General features: G+C 47.4%; 1 protein-coding gene across 1 annotated transcript in view; it reads right to left on the reverse strand.

Annotated features, from left to right (window-relative positions):
* Positions 1-5,807: 5,807 nt before the first annotated feature.
* The window catches only part of OXTR (oxytocin receptor), a 60,229-nt gene continuing 45,419 nt past the window's right edge, over positions 5,808-20,617 (reverse strand). The window contains exon 2 of the mRNA XM_089655135.1: positions 5,808-8,557. Within this exon, the coding sequence (XP_089511261.1) occupies positions 8,307-8,557 (251 nt within the window). The 3' untranslated portion in view covers positions 5,808-8,306. The remainder of the gene's footprint in view (positions 8,558-20,617) is intronic.

Here is a 20,617-nt window from a genome sequence, read left to right on the forward strand (position 1 = left end):
ATGATCCCCTATTGCCTGGGGGGCCCCATGAGTTGTCAGTCCGCCCCTGAACAGCACCACTCCTTTCTGGAAATGCTGGTTCCCCGACTGTCATACTTTGGAATGTGCAGAATGAACAGATTCTGCCCAAATGTCCAACATGTCAGAGAAATGCATTGGAGGCATTTGGGGAGGCAAAAGGATTGTGGCTGTAGGAGATCACGGATGATTAGAGGCCAATTCAGAGGCGCCCCTAGGGTTGGTGTCACCCGGTGCAGTAACACTTGGTGACACCCCGTCCGACGATCCCCGCAGGATGGATCGGATCTGCGGATTGAGCATAATGGATCGGACTCCGATCCATGAACTGTGACCATTTTTTTTTTTACTTTTTTTCTTTTGTTTCTGTGATCAGATGCATTTTATGATCCCGTAGACCAGGGGTAGGAAACCTGAGAGCCGCAGGACTACAAGTTCCATCATGCCTCTGCAAGTCATAGCTGTAACTGTCAGTTTTGTAATCTTTGCAATGCCTCATGGGAAATGTAGTTCCACAACAGCTAGAGAGGTTGCCTACCCCTGCCCTAGAATGATGACTTTGTCTTCAAATATATTTGGACCTTTGCTCAATTGATGACCACTTCTTATGGTTGTTGGAGGTCTCTCCTTACTCATCCAGAGGCTACTGATCTGTATCCAGCAGGAGCCATCCAGGAGTGTGCCGGTGTCATCGGCTGGTAATCGCTGTCTTTGTGTTTATTATGTTTTATATCATTTCTGTATGATTGCTTATCGAGTATATGTTTCTGGTTTTTGTTTTGGTTTATTGCAGGGTTTTATGTTTTGTTTTGTTCCCTGAAGAAGTGGGTTGTATCCCACGAAACGCGTTGGAATTTACAAGCAAAACACATCACATGGTCTCAAGTGGATATCAATCAGTTACTTGTTTAGCCCCACCTATGACGTTGTCCAATTTAGGGGTCTCAATACCATTTATGTCTCTACTGTTAACCATACATTTTCATTTACTATTCCCATAGTTTCTCTGTCCCTGTTTTGTTGCGGCCGATCCCCGTCTAGGACATCAGCCACGACTTACCACGACCTTTTTTTCTTTGTTCATTGTAATTTTATATGTTTTTTCATGTATATGCCTACCAAATTTTTTCCATCCATAGGTGGTTTTTTAACCACTTCATGTCCGGACACTTTCACCCTCTTCCAGTCCGGACACTTCCCCCCCCCTTCCAGTCCAGACACTGTCACCCCCTTCCAGTCCGGACACGTTCACCCCCTTCTATTCCAGACACGTTCACCCCCTTCCAGTCCGGACACGTTCACCCCCTTCCAGTCCAGACGCTTTCCCCCCCTTCCAGTCCGGACACGTTCACCCCCTTCCATTCCAGACACGTTCACCCCCTTCCAGTCCAGACACTTTCCCCCCCTTCCAGTCCGGACGCTTTCCCCCCCTTCCAGTCCAGACGCTTTCCCCCCTTTCCAGTCCGGACATGTTCACCCCCTTCCATTCCAGACACGTTCACCCCCTTCCAGTCCAGACACTTTCCCCCCCTTCCAGTCCGGACACTTTCCCCCCCTTCCAGTCCGGACGCTTTCCCCCCCTTCCAGTCCGGACACGTTCCCCCCCTTCCAGTCCAGACACTTTAACCCCCTTCCAGTCCGGACACTTTCCCCCCCTTCCAGTCCGGACACTTTCACCCCCTTCCAGTCCGGAGACTTTCTCCCCTTTCCAGTCCGGACACTTTCCCCCCCTTCCAGTCCGGACACTTTCCCCCCCTTCCAGTCCGGACGCTTTCCCCCCCTTCCAGTCCGGACACTTTCACCCCCTTCCAGTCCGGACACTTTCACCCCCTTCCAGTCCGGATGCTTTCCCCCCTTCCAGTCCGGACACTTTCCCCCCCTTCCAGTCCGGACACTTTCCCCCCCTTCCAGTCTGGACACTTTCACCCCCTTCCAGTCCGGACACTTTCACCCCCCCCCTCCAGTCTGGACACTTTCACCCCCCTTCCAGTCCGGACACTTTCCCCCCCTTCCAGTCCGGACACTTTCCCCCCCTTCCAGTCCAGACACTTTCACCCCCCCTTCCAGTCCGGACACTTCCCCCCCCCTATTCCAGTCTGGACACCTTCACCCCCTTCCAGTCCAGACACTTTCACCCCCCCTTCCAGTCCGGACACTTCCCCCCCCCCTATTCCAGTCTGGACACCTTCACCCCCTTCCAGTCCGGACACTTTCACCCCCTTATAGTCCGGGCACTTTCACCCCCTTCCAGTCCGGAGACTTTCTCCCCTTTCCAGTCCGGACACTTTCCCCCCCCTTCCAGTTCGGACACTTTCACCCCCCTTCCAGTCCGGATACTTTCACCCCCTTCCAGTCCAGACACTTCCCCCCCCCCCCTTCCAGTCCGGACACTTTCACCCCCTTCCAGTCCTGACACTTTCACCCCCCTTCCAGTTCGGACACTTCCCCCCCCCTTCCAGTCCAGACACTTTCACCCCCTTCCAGTCCAGACACTTTCACCCCCTTCCAGTCCGGATGCTTTCACCCCCCCCCCCCCTTCCAGTCTGGACACTTTCCCCCCCCTTCCAGTCCGGACACTTTCACCCCCCCCCCTTCCAGTCTGGACACTTGCACCCCCCTTCCAGTCTGGACACTTTCCCCCCCTTCCAGTCCGGACACTTTCCCCCCCTTCCAGTCCGGACACTTTCCCCCCTTCCAGTCCAGACACTTTCATTCCCCCTTCCAGTCCGAACACTTCCCCCCCCCCTTCCAGTCCGGACACTTTCACCCCCTTCCAGTCCGGACACTTTCACCCCCTTCCAGTCCGGACACTTTCACCCCCTTCCAGTCCGGACACTTTCACCCCCCTTCCAGTCCGGACACTTTCACCCCCTTCCAGTCCAGACACTTCCCCCCCCCTTCCAGTCCGGACACTTTCACCCCCCTTCCAGTCCGGACACTTTCACCCCCTTCCAGTCCAGACACTTTCACCCCCTTCCAGTCCTGACACTTTCACCCCCTTCCAGTCCGGACGCTTTAACCCCCTTCCAGTCCGGACACTTTCACCTCCTCCCTGTCCAGGCCAATTTTCAGCTTTCAGCGCTATCACACTTTGAATGACAATTGTGCGGTCATGCAACACTGTACCCATATGAATTTTTAGCATTTTTTTGAGAAAGATAAAACTTTATTTTGGTGGTATTTATTCACCGCTGGGATTTTTTTTTTTTTCTATAAATGAAAAAGTCCAAAAATTTTGAAAAAAAAGTGTTTTTCTTATAAAATTTTGCAAATAAATAATCTTTCTTCATAAATCTTGGCCAAAATTTATTCAGTTATCTTTTTAGTAAAAAAAAAAATAACCCAAATTAGTTTATAACCAAAAATTATAATTTTTTTAAAAAGGAAATGTAACGATCCTTGTCACGTGAGATCTGCGTTGTGTCATTCAGTGCTGCCGGTGGCTGTCAAGGAACGTGTCCAATAAATACAAAGCAGGTGAAGGAAATCTGGTGATATCGGTGGTGTGAGGACTACATGTGGAAAGGTGTTGGTGCCGTATTTAAGACGTGACTTTCTATACGTCCTATACATGGAGACATATGATGCCGGAAACTGACAGCAGATGGGATGGTGCAGGGATAGGTTTTTTTTCAATTGCTTATTGCCACGGCAACATCCAAGAAATGTTTTACTAATAATAAATGACCGTCCATTGGGTAGGCACCTGATGCCATGACACTATGATAAATGGCAGCCTTTTATGGTCAGTGGACTAGCAATTATGAGGTCATCTTGGAGGATTTACTGGGAAAAAGAGAGTGCTACGACCAGATGATGTCATTTCCCTGAACCCTAGGGGCAAGACTGAGACTATACTGTCCATACTCTAGGGCAGCCTTTCTCATCCACAGCTCCTTGGAACCCTAGGGTCCCTCCAAAGGTTGGCAAGGGTTCCTTGAGCAAGGAGCAACTTCTGCCTCTCAGATTAATTTCAACTGACGCCAATGATCTTTTTCGCTATCTGTAAGGTGGGAAATCTTCCCAATGACCCCAAATGTAAGGGACATTCTTCCCACTGACCACCAATGCAAGGGCATTCTTCCCACTGACCACCAATGCAAGGGCATTCTTCCCACTGACCACCAATGTAGGGAGATTTCTTTCCACTGACCACCAATGTAGGGAGATTTCTTTCCACTGACCATCAATGTAAGGGGCATTCCTCCCACTGACCACCAATGTAGGGAGACTTCTTCACAGTGACCATCACACTAATACTGTGAGCTGTAACTACACTAATTATTAGCAGGGATTCTGTGAGCACAGAAGATTATCTCAAGGGTTCCTCCATGTTAAAAAGGTTGAGAAAGACTGTCGTAGGTACTAGTGACATCACTAAGACTGTACCCTGTCAATTCCCCAGGAACCAGTGACAGCCTAATAGAGAAATAGTAGATGTCACTTGACTAGAAAAGTTACCTGAACTCCCTTGTTCCCCTGAACAACCCTCTAGGGCATCCTTTCTCAACCAGAGTCCCTCCAGAGGTTGCTGGGGGGTTCCTTCAGCTTTGGATATTGGTGGACCTTGATCTCCAGCCTCTACTGACCATCAATGTAAAGAGGGCAATTTTCAACTGACACTCAATGTAAAGGGGTCACCTCTATACTGGCCAGCAACGTACGGGGGAACTCTTAACCAGCCTTTCTCAACCAGGGTCCCTCCAGAGGTTGAAGGGGGTTCCTTCAGCTTTGGACATTGGTGGACCTTGATCTACAACCTCTACTGACCTTCAATGTAAAGAGGGCAATTTTCCGCTGACATCCAATGTAAAGGGGTCACCTCTATACTGACCAGCAACGTACGGGGGAACTCTTCACAAGCCTTTCTCAACCAGGGTCCCTCCAGAGGTTGAAGGGGGTTCCTTCAGCTTTGGACATTGGTGGACTTTGATCTACAACCTCTACTGACCATCAATGTAAAGAGGGCAATTTTCTGCTGACACCCAATGTAAAGGGGTCACCTCTATACTGACCAGCAACGTATGTGGGAACTCTTCATCAGCCTTTCTCAACCAGGGTCCCTCCAGAGGTTGAAGGGGGTTCCTTCAGCTTTGGACATTGATGGACCTTGATCTACAACCTCTACTGACCATCAATGTAAAGAGGGCAATTTTCCGCTGACACCCAATGTAAAGGGGTCACCTCTATACTGACCAGCAATGTAAGGGGGAACTCTTCAATGGACCAATAATGACAAAGGGTACTTCTCCAGAACCCTTCTTTTCTGGCCATTATTTTTGATCATTTCTCTTACCATTTACTGATCACATTCATATACTATGATATACATTTTAGTAGGGGTTCCCTAGGGATTTGAACATTTCTTCAAGGATTCCTTCAGGGTGAAAAGGTTGAGAAAGGCTGCTCTAGCGACCCGTGATGTAACCAGGGGCGGACTGACCATTTGCAAACTTGGGCATTGCCCGAGGGCCCGGGGTCAGTAGGGGGCCCCATGAGGTGCCCCTGGTACCTTTTTCATAGGCTTTTTTTAGTGTGGGCAAGAACACAGGGGCCACATGATCCCCTATTGCCTGGGGGCCCCATGAGTTGTCAGTCTGGCCCTGGAGGTAACTGAACCCATCTAGTGGCAACCAAGAAGTTTTGCGATTATTTTGCCAATAGAGCCAAACTTCAGGCCATTCATTTTTTTTTCAGCCAGTGATTTCACTGCTACCTCAGACACAGGTCCACCCAATCTAACAGGCCCCTTCACCTTGTGCTGAACACCAATCATTTGAAGGAATAACCGCATTTTTAGATCCTTTAATATATCCTGGCAATGCAGGCAAATTTGCAAATATAGCTTTTTCACTTTTCCCTTTCTCCATCTGTCCCCTGAGAGTACCAGAATTTCTTAAATGTCTTTCAGTTCAACTTTCCTGCCTTGTGGCTGACGAACACAAGTGTAGTTGGATGAGAAACATATCCCGGGGATCCTTTTAGATGTGCATGCTTGGAGTTGTCTTTTGGTTATGTTCTATCAAATCATAAAACCTGCTTCTGTAGAAATATGTGAAGCTTCTGTTTTGAGTGTAGTGTTTACCAGAAGGTAATATTTGATGTTACATTTTACATGTTGATGTACTCTATCAGCCTTGCTCAACCAGGGTTCCATGGAATCCTAGAGTTCCTCCATAGGTTGTTAGGGGTTCCTTGAGAAATGAGCATTTTCTGCCTCTTAGATAAGTAACCGCTGGTACCAATCATCTTGTTCTGGCGTCTTGTAATGGAGGATATGCCCAATAAGAACAATTGCAAGGAACAATACCCCTGGTGACCATCAAGTACTGTGAGCTTAGATGTACCAATTACTAGTAGGGGTTCCCTGAGACCGGCAAGTTATTTCAAGAGATACTCCATTATTAAAAAGGTTGAGAAAGGCTGGACTATATTGTTAGAATTAACTCCAAAGTAGACATGTGCACACCAGAAATTTTCATTTTGTTGAGTTTCAGATGCGTTCGTTCATTGAAGAATTTCGTTTAGTCAAATCCATTATGTTGAGCCAAATTTGTTTCATATCTTCAGCATTCATTTCGTATATTCTTTGGTCCGGGTGGATTTGAAAGATTTTACAGCTTTTTTTGGAGGTGCTATCAAAAATTTGGAGACTACTTTTGTAACAACAGATGGCAGCACAAGGCTACACCCACAGTCACAGGGAGCATCGACCTTCAAAAGTCAGTGTGCCAAAAGACATAGATCGTCCCGCATACATCAGGAGCTGCGCAACTGGTGCTATTCTGACCACGTGCATTACCATGTCTGCTATTTCATCATGGACAGCAAGTTAGAATAAAGAGCAAACGTGAAATTGTGCACAAAACTGGGCAAATCTGCCGCAGAGACGTTTGCCATGATTCGGCAAGTTTACGGCGATGCTGAAATGAGTCGTTTTGAGGTGTTTTGAGTGGCACGTGCGCTTCAAGAGTGTAAGTACAATTCTGAAAGATGATGAGAGATCGGGAAGACCTTCAACGAGCTCAACCCCTGGAATTGTCCTCCTGGAGATGAAGATCCAGCTCAAAGGTCTCCGTTTTGACAACATTGCGGATATCCAGCGATTTGCTCAGTTTCATGCAGAATTTTACGCTTTCTCTTTGTTCTGACTTGCTGCCATGATGAAATAGCAGACATAACCACGCGTGTGGTCAGAATAGCACCAGTTGCACAGCTCCCGATGTACACAGGACGATGTCTTCTGGCACACTGACTTATGAAGGTCAGTGCTCCCTGTGACGTACAGCCTTGTGCTGCCATCTGTTGGCGTGTTACAAAACTAACCTCGAAACTTTTTGAAGCCACCTCGTATTAGTTTTCTGTTTTGATATATCAGGCGGATTCGACATTCATACATCAAAACTATTCGAAAAGATTCAATATTTTTGGACGCAAAGGATCAAATAACGATAACTTCGAATTTTTCAAACCTAAGAAATGCATTCGACCGTGGAACTGAACTGACTGTGACAATTGCAAATTCAAATTTACTCGAATCCAAATTATTGAACGGATTCCAAAACTGAATTCATTTCCCCGTGGACCCAAACTACTTGCAGCATGCGATGCCATCCGAATGGAACAAACGCATTTGTTAATTTATAACGCTTTGTTCACATTCGTTCCTATGTCTATTCGGAGATTCATATACATCCGAAACTCATAAAATCACATTTTCGGCCAAAAATTGATTCGTTGTGAAAGAAATCGCACATGTCTACCCCAAAGCAATGATTCTAATTCTCTTCGTACTTGTTGGCATTCCGGGACCCCTTCAGATCTTCAAAGCCTAGAAACCAGGAACGCCTAGCAGCTATGACCAATGGGCATCAAGAATTAGGAAGGTACATGCACATCTAAAGGGAGACCGGAATAATTTCTTTCTAATGACACCTGGACTCCGTGAGTGTCCTCTCCATTCGCCCATGGCTTCCTTGTGTTTCTGGCTGGGATTTCGGGGACCTCCTGGTATGTATAACAGGAGAAATGTATTCTCAAGACTGTAAGCTGCTGGCATCGATTGAAACAACAAGAAGCCACACAAGAGTCGCATTGAGTGTTCATCCAGAAGGTGCACTTGTCCATACACTCTACTCTTTTAGTCTCCTCTCTTTGGATTGGGGTCACCATCAACTCCATAGCAAGGACGATAACCCACAGTGTCCCCAAGGCTTTGTCCTCTGTTGTGTCCATCATTGGCACCACCTGGAGAAAACCCAACCTGGTACAAAGTGAGGGTGGGGGGGTCACGCTGTGGATGGCTGAGTGATGCTCTTTTGGCTGGAGCTCTTCCGACTCAAGACGAACGTTGAGGAGTTGCTCTTCCTGCTGGCGCTCAGGTCACTGCCCTGCTGCTTGGACTTCAGGTACCGCGCCGAGCAGCAGAGGAAGCGCTGCAAGAGGTCGTGGAAAAGGTGTCCGGTGAACAGCATGTAGATCCAAGGGTTGCAGCAGCTGTTCAGGCTCCCCAGGAGCATGGCGATGATGAACAACGAGGCTGCGGGAAACAGAGAAAGGGAATACGTTTGGGTGAGGCAAGGTACAGCAAGGTGACTTGGCTTTCAAATAAGTATCATGTTACATTAATACAAGAGTCCAGGGGCGGACTGACCATTTGGAAACTGAGGGCCCGGGGTCAGTAGGGGGCCCCAGGAGATGCCCCTGGTACCTTTTTCATATGCTTTTTTGAGTTTGGACAAGGACACAGGGGCCCCATGATCCCCTATTGCCCGGGGGCCCTATGAGTTGTCAGTCCGCCCCTGCAAGAGTCTCCAAACTATGGCCCGCGGGCCACATCCTGCCCACTGCAACGTTTTATCCAGCCCCCAGCTAGGGTCAGTGTGGTATCCTCAATGGGCACTAATTAGGGATTGAGGTCAGCAGAGGCTAACTATGGTCTCTGCTTTGACCTGATGTTAGGAAGACTCAGATGGGGATACTGATGTAAGGGGGGGCTCTGATATAAAGGGAAGTAAGTGTATAGTCCAAACGCACACGTTGCTGCGTTAAAGATGTCTGTGTGTATAAGTGGGTGCTGCAGCGACCGTCGGCTGGAACCGAACAGAATCAGCAAAGAAAAATGTCACCAGCACATCAAGGATCACCAATACGGGTCCAAAAGTTTTAATGAACGATCACATAGTTACAGCAAGGCAACGTTTCGGAGTCTCTCAGGACCCCTTCATCAGGCATGTGACCAGGTCCTGCGAGACTCCGAAACGTTGCCTTGCTGTAACTATGTGATCGTTCATTAAAACCTTTGGACCCGTATTGGTGATCCTAGGTGTGCTGGTGACATTTTTCCTTTCTGATATAAAGGGGACTCTGATGGGGATCCTGATGTGAGGGGGAACTCTGATGGGGATCCTGATGTGAGGGGGGGGCACTGATGTGACTGGAAACTCTGATGGGGACCTAGATGAAAGAAGGGACTCTGATGGGGACCCTGATGTAAGCAGGGACTCCGATGGGGACCTTGATGTAAAAGGGACTCTGATGAGGACCCTGATGTAAGAGGGGGGGACAATGAAGAAGACCCTGGTGTGAGGGGAAACTCTGATGGGGACCCAGATGAAAGAAGGGACTCCAATGGGGACCCTGATGTAAAAGGGACTCCACTGGGGACCCTGATGTAAAAGGGACTCTGATGGGGACCTTGATGTAAGTGGAAACTGTGATGGGGACCCTAATGTAAGGGGGGACTCTGATGGGGACCCAGATGTAAGGGGGAACTCAGAAGGGGACCCTGATGTAAAGGGGAATTTGATGAAGACCCTGATTTAAGAGGGGACTCTGATGGGGACCCTGATGTAAGGGATAACTCTGATGGGGACCCTAATGTAAGGGGGGGGACTCTGATGGGGTACCTGATATAAAGGGGACTCCAATGGGGACAAAAATGTAAGGGGGAACACTAATAGGGACCCTGAAGTAAGGGGGGACTCTGATTGGGACCTTGCTGTAAGGGGGGACTCCAATCAGATTCCAATGTAAAAGGGGACTCATTTATTTAAGTGTTTTTTTTTTGGCCCATAAATATTTATAAATATAGTGTGTGGCCCTCATACTCAAACGTTTGGAGACCCCATGCATTATTGAAAGTCAGTTTTCCACCTTTAGGTCCTACATCCAAAAAGAACCGAAATGCATTGTTTTCAGCTTAAATAATAGTTGCAGGAAAGAATTAGCCGGGTTCACATACATGTGGTGCGGTATATCACATATGATCCACATATGATCCATTCCTGTACAGATCACATGCGATTTGTGTGCGGTGCGATCGGAGCCGGACATTTGTATGCCTCAAGTCGCACCGCACCAAAAACGTGCAGGACCCTTTTTTTTTTGGTCCATACTAGAATCGGATTGGGTTTTCACACCTATGTGATCTGATTCTGCACATCGCACTGCGTTCTGCGGACCGATTTTGGGGTGTTACACCAGCAGCGGTTCACATGAATGGGGTGCGATTCTGATGCGGTGCGGAATTCACTGCAGGAAAGGAAACATGTTACATGCTAAAAACGGGTGGAACATACATGTTCCCGAAGGTGAACTTATCCTTTAAATATAGAGCTTTGAATATTATCCACTTGATGGCGCTCTTGATGGCCTAGTGCTGTTACTCTGTTTCCCTCTATCTATCTCAAAGGCTTAGTTTACACATGAGACAGTCTTTGCTTCCTCTCTGAAAAGCGACCTGCAATAGATCACCTTTCAGAAACATTTGACAGATGGTGAGGAGGTGATATGTTGCAGAGAGTTGATGCGTGGCCCCATTCACTTGAATGGGTTGTGTGTGGCGGCAGTAATGCCTGCCAGATGTAACAGGGCGGTTCATTTTTTGCTGCAAGTGTACAACCCAGGGGCGGACTGACCATTTGGAAACTCGGGCACTGCCCGAGGGCCCGGGGTCAGTAGGGGGCCCCATGAGATGCCCCTGGTACCTTTTTCATAGGCTTTTTTGAGTTTGGGAAAGGACACAGGGGCCCCATGATCCCCTTTTGCCCAGGGGCCCCATGAGTTGTCAGTCTGCCCCTGGTACAATCCCCGTTCAGCTGCCTTTGCAGATTAAGTATAGTAGTCAAGGGGCAGTAAAAATGTGTCTCAACCACCTTTCCTGCATCCTCAACCACCAATGTAAATGAGCTCTTAAATTATACCAATTCATTTTTTTGTTGGGGTTATAGCAGCAGATGTTAACAGCTATGTGAATTTATTGCTGTCTGTGTCCCTTTGGGGAAATTTCCCTTCACTGAAAGCTTCATTGAGAAGAAATATCTTCTCAAAAGTGAAATTAAAGCCCATCATAGACAGTTATCACTGAAACCGGGGTCCCTATTCAAAGATTTGCCTTTTTGGTGACAACCGTAAAAAAATGTTGGATTTCTTATCATCTTTCTCCCGGTGGCAATGGGCCTCTTGGTAAATCCATATATCTATTGTCATTAAATGTATTTGTACAAATATTTATATTGGACCTTAAAGACAGTGTGGAACAACGGGATGGAGAAGGGTTCAGGTTCAAGATTTACACTGGAATTGTGGAAGGGATTCGGAGAAGCTACGAAACATCTTCAACATTTCACAAGTAAGACCGAACATGACTATTACTAGCTATGCCATGGCCTGGATGACTGAGAACCTTCACCGAGACATAGAACCTAAGCTTTCACCTTGCTCGGTCCTGTTTATGGCCAAATCTGGGCCAAAAGACACTGGACTAGACATTGGCTTATCTTTACAGTGGAACTGAAGAAGGGATTCGGAGAAGCTACAAAACATCTTCCAGATTGCACAACAAGTCCAACTGAACATGACTATTACTAGCTATGCCATGGCCTGGATGACTGAGAACCTTCACCGAGACATAGAACCCAAGCTTTCCCCTTGCTTGGTCCTGGCCAAATGTGGGCTAAAAGACACTGGACTAGACATTGGCTTATCTTTACACTGGAATTGTAGAAGGGATTCGGAGAAGCTACAAAACATCTTCAAGATTGCACAAGTCCAACTGAACATGACTATTACTAGCTATGCCATGGCCAGGATGACTGAGAACTTTCACCGAGACATAGAACCCAAGCTTTCACCTTGCTCGGTCCTGTTTATGGACAAATCTGGGTCACAAGACACTGGACTAGACATTGGCTTATCTTTACACTGACTATCCCCTCTTCTGTCCATCATGAATCCTGCTGCCAGACTCATTCACCTTACCAACTATTCAGTATTCGCTACCCCATCGGCCAATCCCTCCAGTGACTTCCACTCATTAACTCATAAAATTCAAAATACTAAATACAACCTACAAAGCCATCCACAACTCTACCCCGAGATACATCACCAACCTTGTCTCAAAATACCAAGCAAACCGTCCTCTCTGCTCCTCCCAAGACCTCCCGCCACCTACCTCCCTTGTTATCTCCTCCCATGCTCCAGGACTTCTCCAGAGCCTCTCTGGAACTCCTAACTCCAACCTATCCAGCAATCTCCTACTCTGCCCACCTTTAGGTGATCCCTGAAAACCTATCTCTTCAAGGAGGCCAATCCTAACTATAACTTTCCCTGCCAGCTTTTGCATCACTTGACCTTCCCTTTTAGATGGTAAGCTCTAACAGGGCAGGGCCCTCTGATCTCTCTTGTGTTGAATTGTTTTGTACCTGAACTGGTTCTCCCGTTGGTGCTATATAAATCCTTTATAATGATAATAATAATTGTGAGATGGTCCAACAGTTCCATGACCAGCTTCACTAAGTGGAATTGATTTTTTTTTTTTTCTTTTAAAGACGCATACCAAAGACAAAAGACCATTATAGGGCCCTCTTAACCCTCTTGTATTGAACTGTATTGTTGCTGTATTGCCTCCCGTTATATTGTAAAGTACTGAGAAAACTGTTGGCGCCATAAATCCTGTATAATAATAATAATAATTACAGGTACACAACATTACGTACGGCAGGAATAAGATCTACATTCAGTCTAGAGAAAAACAGAGACTGTACTGCTTGTAGAAACATGTCCGAGGTCAGCCATCTGCAGAGACTCTTCCTAGAAATACAACCCTCCAGGGGAAAGTTTGAATATAACGAGCAGATAATATTTGCAGTTATAGTTGCTCCGGGGCTTTAAATTTGCACAAAGATTAGGAGGCATTAAAGAATGGTGATAATAAATCTGCACATGGATTAGACTGAGCGATATGCAGGAAGATTTATGGGCGTCGTGCACATGTGCTGTCCTCCTTTATCGAAGGGGCCATCGTGAAAACCACACGTGAGGCCCAAAGGTGGATACAAACCTGAACAATGGAAAAGGGACAATAAAACTTTGCATCAGATTAGCTGCCCTGGGAAAGCATTAACATTTCTTATCTTATGAGATCCAGGAAATGCAGGGCACAGGCGGTCCTCTGATAATCTTTTGGTCCCTAATGTGAAAAGGTTACAAGAATAAAATTTCACGTAAACAACGGTTGGCTAGGCTTCTCCTGTAAGTCAACCTGTGATTTGCCCATGCATGGCTCACGGTCAGTGGTGTATTTAGATTTTGTGCTTCCCTAGGCAACACAAAAATTGTTTGCCCCCACAGACACTGGACACCGGCCAACACAAACCCCTTCCATGGAGAGAGCCTGACATTGACCAACAACATGCCTGCCCCCCACCTAGGAGAGCCTTCCACTACCCTCACCCCAACACCAAACCCTTCCCCCTCCCGTGGAGAGAGCCTAACATTGACCAACAAAATGCCTGCCCCCCACCTAGGACAGACTTCCACTACCCTCTCCCCAACACCAACCCCTTCCCCCTCCAGTGGAGAGAGCCTAACATTGACCAACAACATGCCTGCCCCCCACCTAGGACAGCCTTCCACTACCCACTACCCTCTCCCCAACACTAACCCCTTCCCCATCCCGTGGAGAGAGCCTAACATTGACTAACAACATGCCTGCTCCCCACCTAGGACAGCCTTCCACTACCCTCTCCCCAACACCAACCCCTTCCCCCTCCCGTGGAGAGAGCCCAACATTGACTAACAACATGCCTGCTCCCCACCTAGGACAGCCTTCCACTACCCTCTCCCCAACACCAACCCCTTCCCCCTCCCGTGGAGAGAGCCTAACATTGACTAACAACATGCCTGCTCCCCACCTAGGACAGCCTTCCACTACCCTCTCCCCAACACCAACCCCTTCCCCCTCCCGTGGAGAGAGCCTGACATTGACCAACAACATGCCTGCCCCCCACCTGGGAGAGCCTTCCACTACCCTCCCCCCTCCCGTGGAGAGAGCCTGACATTGACCAACAACATGCCTGCCCCCCACCTGGGAGAGCCTTCCACTACCCTCTACCCCCCTTCCGGCAATAGAGAGAAAGACACTCCTCTTCATCTCCAGACATCCCCGGGAATGAGAGTCAGGTTCTACATACACCATCAAGCAGCCCGCAGCCTCTCTTGGATCCAACTTGGTTCCTTTGGAGCATGTGTCCCTTCTCTCATCTCTTCTTCTGGGGGGAGGTGCTGCTTCCCTGAAAAATGCCGCCCTAGGCAAGTGCCTTGTTTGCCTTGTGGTAAATACACCCCTACTCACGGTTCACCTAAATGCCCCCCTGTATATACTCACCTTCATTTTACTCCCTGCCATTCCATTCTTCCGTTAGAGCAGCCTTGCTCAACCTTCGTTTTTTACATGGAGGAACCCTTAAAATAACTTTCAGGTTTCATGGAATCCCTGACAATAATTTCTATCTACAGCTTAATGTAAATAGTCTGATATAGTCTGTGGGAAGAGTTCTTCTTACATTGGTGGTCAGTAGGGTTGAGCTTGGGTTCAGTCTGGACCCAGAAGTAAGCTGTCATTGCTGGGCCAATGAGCTGTGAGCTGAAGATTCCCTGGGTGGGGATGCTCCTAATATCATTGACCTAACCCTGGTTGGGGAACGAGGGTTGGAGAACCTTGGATGAGAAATGATGCACCAGAGTGATGTGATAAACCCAATACTTGAAGATATGGAGAGTTTATTACTTATTACTCTTCCCTTCACGGCCAATGGTGCCTTCACAGCCAATTGCCACAACCCAGGGCTTTTATGTGGGGGCAGGTAGAGGGTCCTTGGAGCTCATGATATGAATTACTTAATGTGGACACATGACCCTATTAGGTTGGCGATGTTGATCTAATATGGCCACGTGCCCGTGTTAGGTCAATGAGAAATGGCAGCTAACTTCTATGTTTGGATGAACTTGGTTTCAGATCAAATCTAAGCTTATCAAGAGTGGTCAGAAGAGGTTATGCCCCTCTTATGGATAGAAAACAAGATATTTGGTGTCAATGTTTGCATAACTAAGAGGTGGACATTGTGAATTGCTCAAGGAACCCTAGAAACATCTGAAGGAAACCTAAGGTTCCATAGAACCCTGGTTGAGAAAGACTGCACCAGAGTGGTGTGATAAACCTAGTACTTGAAGATATGGACAGCATATTATTCATTACTCTTCCCTCCTACAGTCAACGGTGCTTGAGCAGCCAATTGCCACAACCCAGTGCTTTTACATGGGGGCAGGTAGAGTGTCCTTGGAGCTTTGCAGGCTCCAACTTGAGCTACAACAGGGCTCTAAGACTTCAATCCAGCAGACAAAAAGGTCAGAAGAGGAGAAAAGTGAAGGTCAATATGAGCAGTTTGCAGGATTTAAAGGAACGTGCTGCCCTGCATAAGCAAAGCCCAGACTCCCTTTAAATTGCATATAAAGAAGAGAAGACCTGGCTCAAAACCAGCACTCCTCATTCATCCCAGAGGCGCTCAGTAGGGCTGAGGTCAGGTCACTCAATTTCCTCCACACCAAACTGGTCAAACCATGTCTTTATGGAGCTGGCTTTATGTACCAGGGCAAAAAAAAGGTTCTACCACAAATTGGAAGAGCACAATTTTCTAAAATGTCTTTGTATGATGTAGCCATAAGAGTACCCTTCACTGGAAACACCTGAACCTCATCATTTGTAGGGGGACCTACAGACTTTTTGTCATGTACTGCATGTTGGTAGGAGTGGTGGTCGGGTGTCCACAAGCTTGAGTGTTTGGTGAACGATTTTTAGAAAATTATTCAAACCTGTTCAATATAGTAGCATAAAGACAACCAACCCACAGCAACCAATCAGAAATAATCTGTTCATTGAAATATGATTGGTTGTTATGGGTTAATGCACTGTGAACAAGTCTTTTTACCCTCCATAAGTTGACTGTCATCAACAGCCCTCAACATTGACGCTCCCTTGTCAGTGCCCTGTAGATGGCAGTGCATTTCCACACACAGAGGTTCAAGCACTTTATTTTTTAATCTCCAAAGTGCCAACAGGGAGTTCAGAGAGAGCATTAAATGGAAGGGAATTCTACGGCGCACGATTTCCACATATGAATATTTAACCACATAATTAATAACAATAAAGCAGAACGCAGACTAATAATCACGTACAGAGGCGGACAAATGAGGAGCATAATAAACTGGAGCGAGGTGATAATGTGGTGGCTGGCGACTGGTTTTTAGACACATTTAGAGAACACATACGGAAAGTGTAGCACCCCCGACCAAGGAAATCAATAAAAGTAGAGTTCTACGTCAGGATTCTGAGATAAAGAGTCAAGATGCTATGGTTAAAAAGCTGAAAATCCATGATAAAAAGGGTTATAAAATGAAAATGGAGGAGTGGTGTGGGGCTAGAACCCTGCTCAGGTTCTTATCAATTGCCAAGGACATGTGGAAGTATTCCAACTGCTTGCCAATGACGTGGAAAAGGAAGGACAAAGGCAAAAGAATAATATATAGTATGCTCACCTACTGACAACTCATGGGGCCCCCGGGCAATAGGGGATCATGGGGCCCGTGTGTCCTTGCCCAAACTCAAAAAAGCCTATAAAAAGGTACCAGGGGCATTTCATGGGGCCCCCTACTGACCCCGGGCTCTTGGGCAGTACCCGAGTGCTCGAATGGTCAGTCCGCCCCTGCTCACCTATATAAACTATAGGACAATAAAAAAGATGCATTTTATGAGGGACGCACCTAAAAAAATACATTCTGTAGTGCAGAATCTATTACTGTCCTAGTACCCAGTGACCCTATGTGACCTGAAGGAAGGAAGGGCGACATGAATCAGGACTTTGCCCATTGGCTGCCGTCATCCTTTTTAAATAGGATATCAAAAACACAAGGTCCAATCTTATAAAGATCTTACGACTTCCATGAGTTCCGACCCCCTAACAATATCAGGGGTGATAAGTGAAACAATACGACTGAATAGGAACTGATAATAACTGACTGATAAGGTGTGTGAGGCTCGGAGCCAGGGCTGGTTTGGAACATGGATGGCTTTAAATAGAAATCAGAATAGATGTCCTGTTTCCCACGAAAGGGCTGGGTGGGTGATTCTAGATATTCGGCAAAGATAGGCAAGAACTGGGCAACAAGCAACTCTTTCTCCCCTTCCCCCACCTTTATTTGCGTATCCATCGTAAAAAAAAAAAAAGGGCTTAATTGGCGACATGGCATAATAGACTATTCTTCTACTCCGATAAAGTGTCACCCGAGTTTTACTGAGATTAAAAAAACAATCATAGTCCAGCTGAACCATATACATTGTATTTCAACAAGCTTTATTGAACTTGGAAAATGCCCTGTGTGTGTTGTTTTCTATCTGTTTTAAAGGGGGTCAGTAGAATCCTGGCTCAGTGGTACCCCAACTCAGCAGATCACCAGCTCATTAGTAGCCCTGCTCAGCAGATCACCAGCTCATTAGTAGCCCTGTTCAGCAGATCACCAGCTCATTAGTACCCCCATTTAGCAGATCACCAGCTCATTAGTACCCCCATTTAGCAGATCCCCTGCTCATTAGTACCCTTGTTCAGCAGATCCCCTGCTCATTAGTACCCTTGTTCAGCAGATCCCAAGCTCATTAGTACCCTTGTTCAGCAGATCCCAAGCTCATTAGTACCCCCATTTAGCAGATCCCCTGCTCATTAGTACCCTTGTTCAGCAGATCCCCAGCTCATTAGTACCCTTGTTTAGCAGATCCTAAGCTCATTAATATCCCCATTCAGCAGATATCCAGCTCATTAGTACCCCCATTCAGCAGATCCCCAGCTCATTAGTACCCCCATTCAGCAGATCTCCAGCTCATTAGTACCCCCATTCAGCAGATCCCCAGCTCATTAATACCCCCATTCAGCAGATCCCCAGCTCATTATTACCCCCATTCAGCAGATCCCCAGCTCAATTAGTACCCCCGTTCAGCAGATCCCCAGCTCATTAGTACCCTTGTTTAGCAGATCCCCAGCTCAGTAGTACCCACAGCTCCACTGATAGCCCCACTCAGTAGTACCCCCAGCTCTACTGATCCTCAGGTTTGCTGATCCTCCTCTCTGTCTGGTACCTGCTGCTCAGCTCCTGTTATATTGCTCCAATGCTGTGCACCACATGTGACATCTGCTAGTTGCTCCGCTCTGATCCGGATCCTGCTCACCTTCCTGCTGCTCTGCTGCACACTAGATGTGACATCTGCACCAGACACTCCCAGAATGTATACACATGAACCAGAAGTGACTGCTGATGATGATCCCCAGCTCATTAGTACCCTTGTTCAACAGATGCCCCGCTCAGTAGTACCCACAGCTCCACTGATAGCCCCACTTAGTAGTACCCCCAGCTCTGCTGATCCGCAGGTTTGTTGATCCTCCTCTCTGTCTGGTACCTGCCGCTCAGCTCCTGTTATATTGTTCCACTGCTGTGCACCACATGTGACATCTGCTAGCTTCTACTACTCTGCTCCCCCAGCTTTGCTGATCCCCTGCCGCTCAGTCCTCTCTCTCTGGTCCCTGCGCACCTTCCGCTATAGCGTGCCCATGTTGCGCACCACATGTGCCATCTGCTAGTTTCTCTGCTCTGATCCGGATCCTGCTCACCTTTCTGCTGCTCCACGCTGCACACTAGATGTGACATCTGCACCAGACATTCCCAGAATATATACACATGAACTAGAAGTGACTGCTGATGATGATTCCCAGCTCATTAGTACCCCCATTCAGCAGGTCCCCAGCTTATTAGCACTCTCGTTCAGAAGACATCTTAGTTGCAACCCCCAGCTCTGCTGATTCCCCGCTCAGTAGTAACCCCCAGCTCTGCTGATTCCCCGCTCAGTAGTAACCCCTAACTCTGCTGATCTTTAGGTTTACTGAGTCTCCTCTCTCTGGTCCCGGCTTACCTCCCATTATATTGCTCCCACGCTGCGTACCACATGCAACATCTGCTAGTTTCTCCTCCTCAGGTCCCCCAGCTCTGCTGATCCTCCACCCCAATGCCCTCTCTCTTCGATAACCGCTCACCTTCTGCTATAACATTCCCATGTTGCACACTACATGTGCTGTCTACTAGTTGCTCCTCTCCAGTCTGTACCCCGCTTACCTTCCTGCTGCTCCACACCAGATATGATGTCTGCTCCCAACACTCCCAGAATATATACATATGAACCATAAATGACTGCTGATGATAACTATCCAGTTCGCTTTTTGGCTTCCTAGCGCATCCTGGGCAGGGGCTTCCCTAGGGTTGGTGTCACCCCTCTGACGATCCCCGCAGGATGGATCAGATTTGCGGATTGAGCATAATGGATCGGATTCCGATCCATTATGCTCCCCAATCCACAGAACCCATCCATATTGTGGGGATCATCGGCTTGCAACCTATACGGGGTTAATTGATCTTTCCACACCGGTCCGGTCTGCACATGCTCGAGAAGTGATGTCAGATGGAGGAGGGTCCTGCTATCACAGCCTTACCTAGATCAGTTAACCCCGTATAGGTTGCAAGCCGACGATCCCCACAAGATGGATTGGATCTGTGGACTGGGCAGCATAATGGATCGGACTCCAATCCATTATGCTCAATATGCAGATTTATCTTGCGGGGATTATCAGTTTCCTTTAATACTTTCCTTTTTGTGGAGCTCGTGGAGAGGGACCAGTGTCACCCGGTGCGGCACGCACCCCCCGCACCCGCCTAGGGACGGCACTGATCCTGGGATATCTCATACCTACAATACCTCCAAAACAAAGCAAAGCTAACTCGGAATAAAAGCCTCTCAAATGTTGCAGGTGAGTGTTGTGATAGACTTCTATGGAGGCTTTGGAGCACCAAGAAAGTGACATGGAGTGTCATTTTTGAAGCGAAGCGCCCATTTAGTTAGTGAGAGGGGCTTTCAATGGCATTCAGAGTGCTTTAAGTAAACATACCCAATGCCACATTTCAAAACAAGTGTAAATGAGGCCTAAATATAAAGCATTCAAAGAGACAGAAACATTCATCTATGTATGAGATACAGGCTTGCCAAATATTGGTGAGTTCTAGCTCCAAAATCAAGAAAAAAAGGATCCAAGTCTATCGTATTTTGTTACAATATCATGGAGCTCAACAAATAAGTTGAGATCCATGGTAGATGATTCATCCATATAGATGCCTTCCCATTCGGCCAGGTTGTTTTCTTTTTTCATTGAAGAAGTAATTTCACTGT

The sequence above is a fragment of the Staurois parvus genome, unplaced genomic scaffold, assembly GCF_062004578.1.
Source record: "Staurois parvus isolate SC_StPar_1 unplaced genomic scaffold, SC_StPar_1.0 ptg000824l, whole genome shotgun sequence".
In the NCBI taxonomy this organism is placed as follows: Eukaryota; Metazoa; Chordata; class Amphibia; order Anura; family Ranidae; genus Staurois; species Staurois parvus.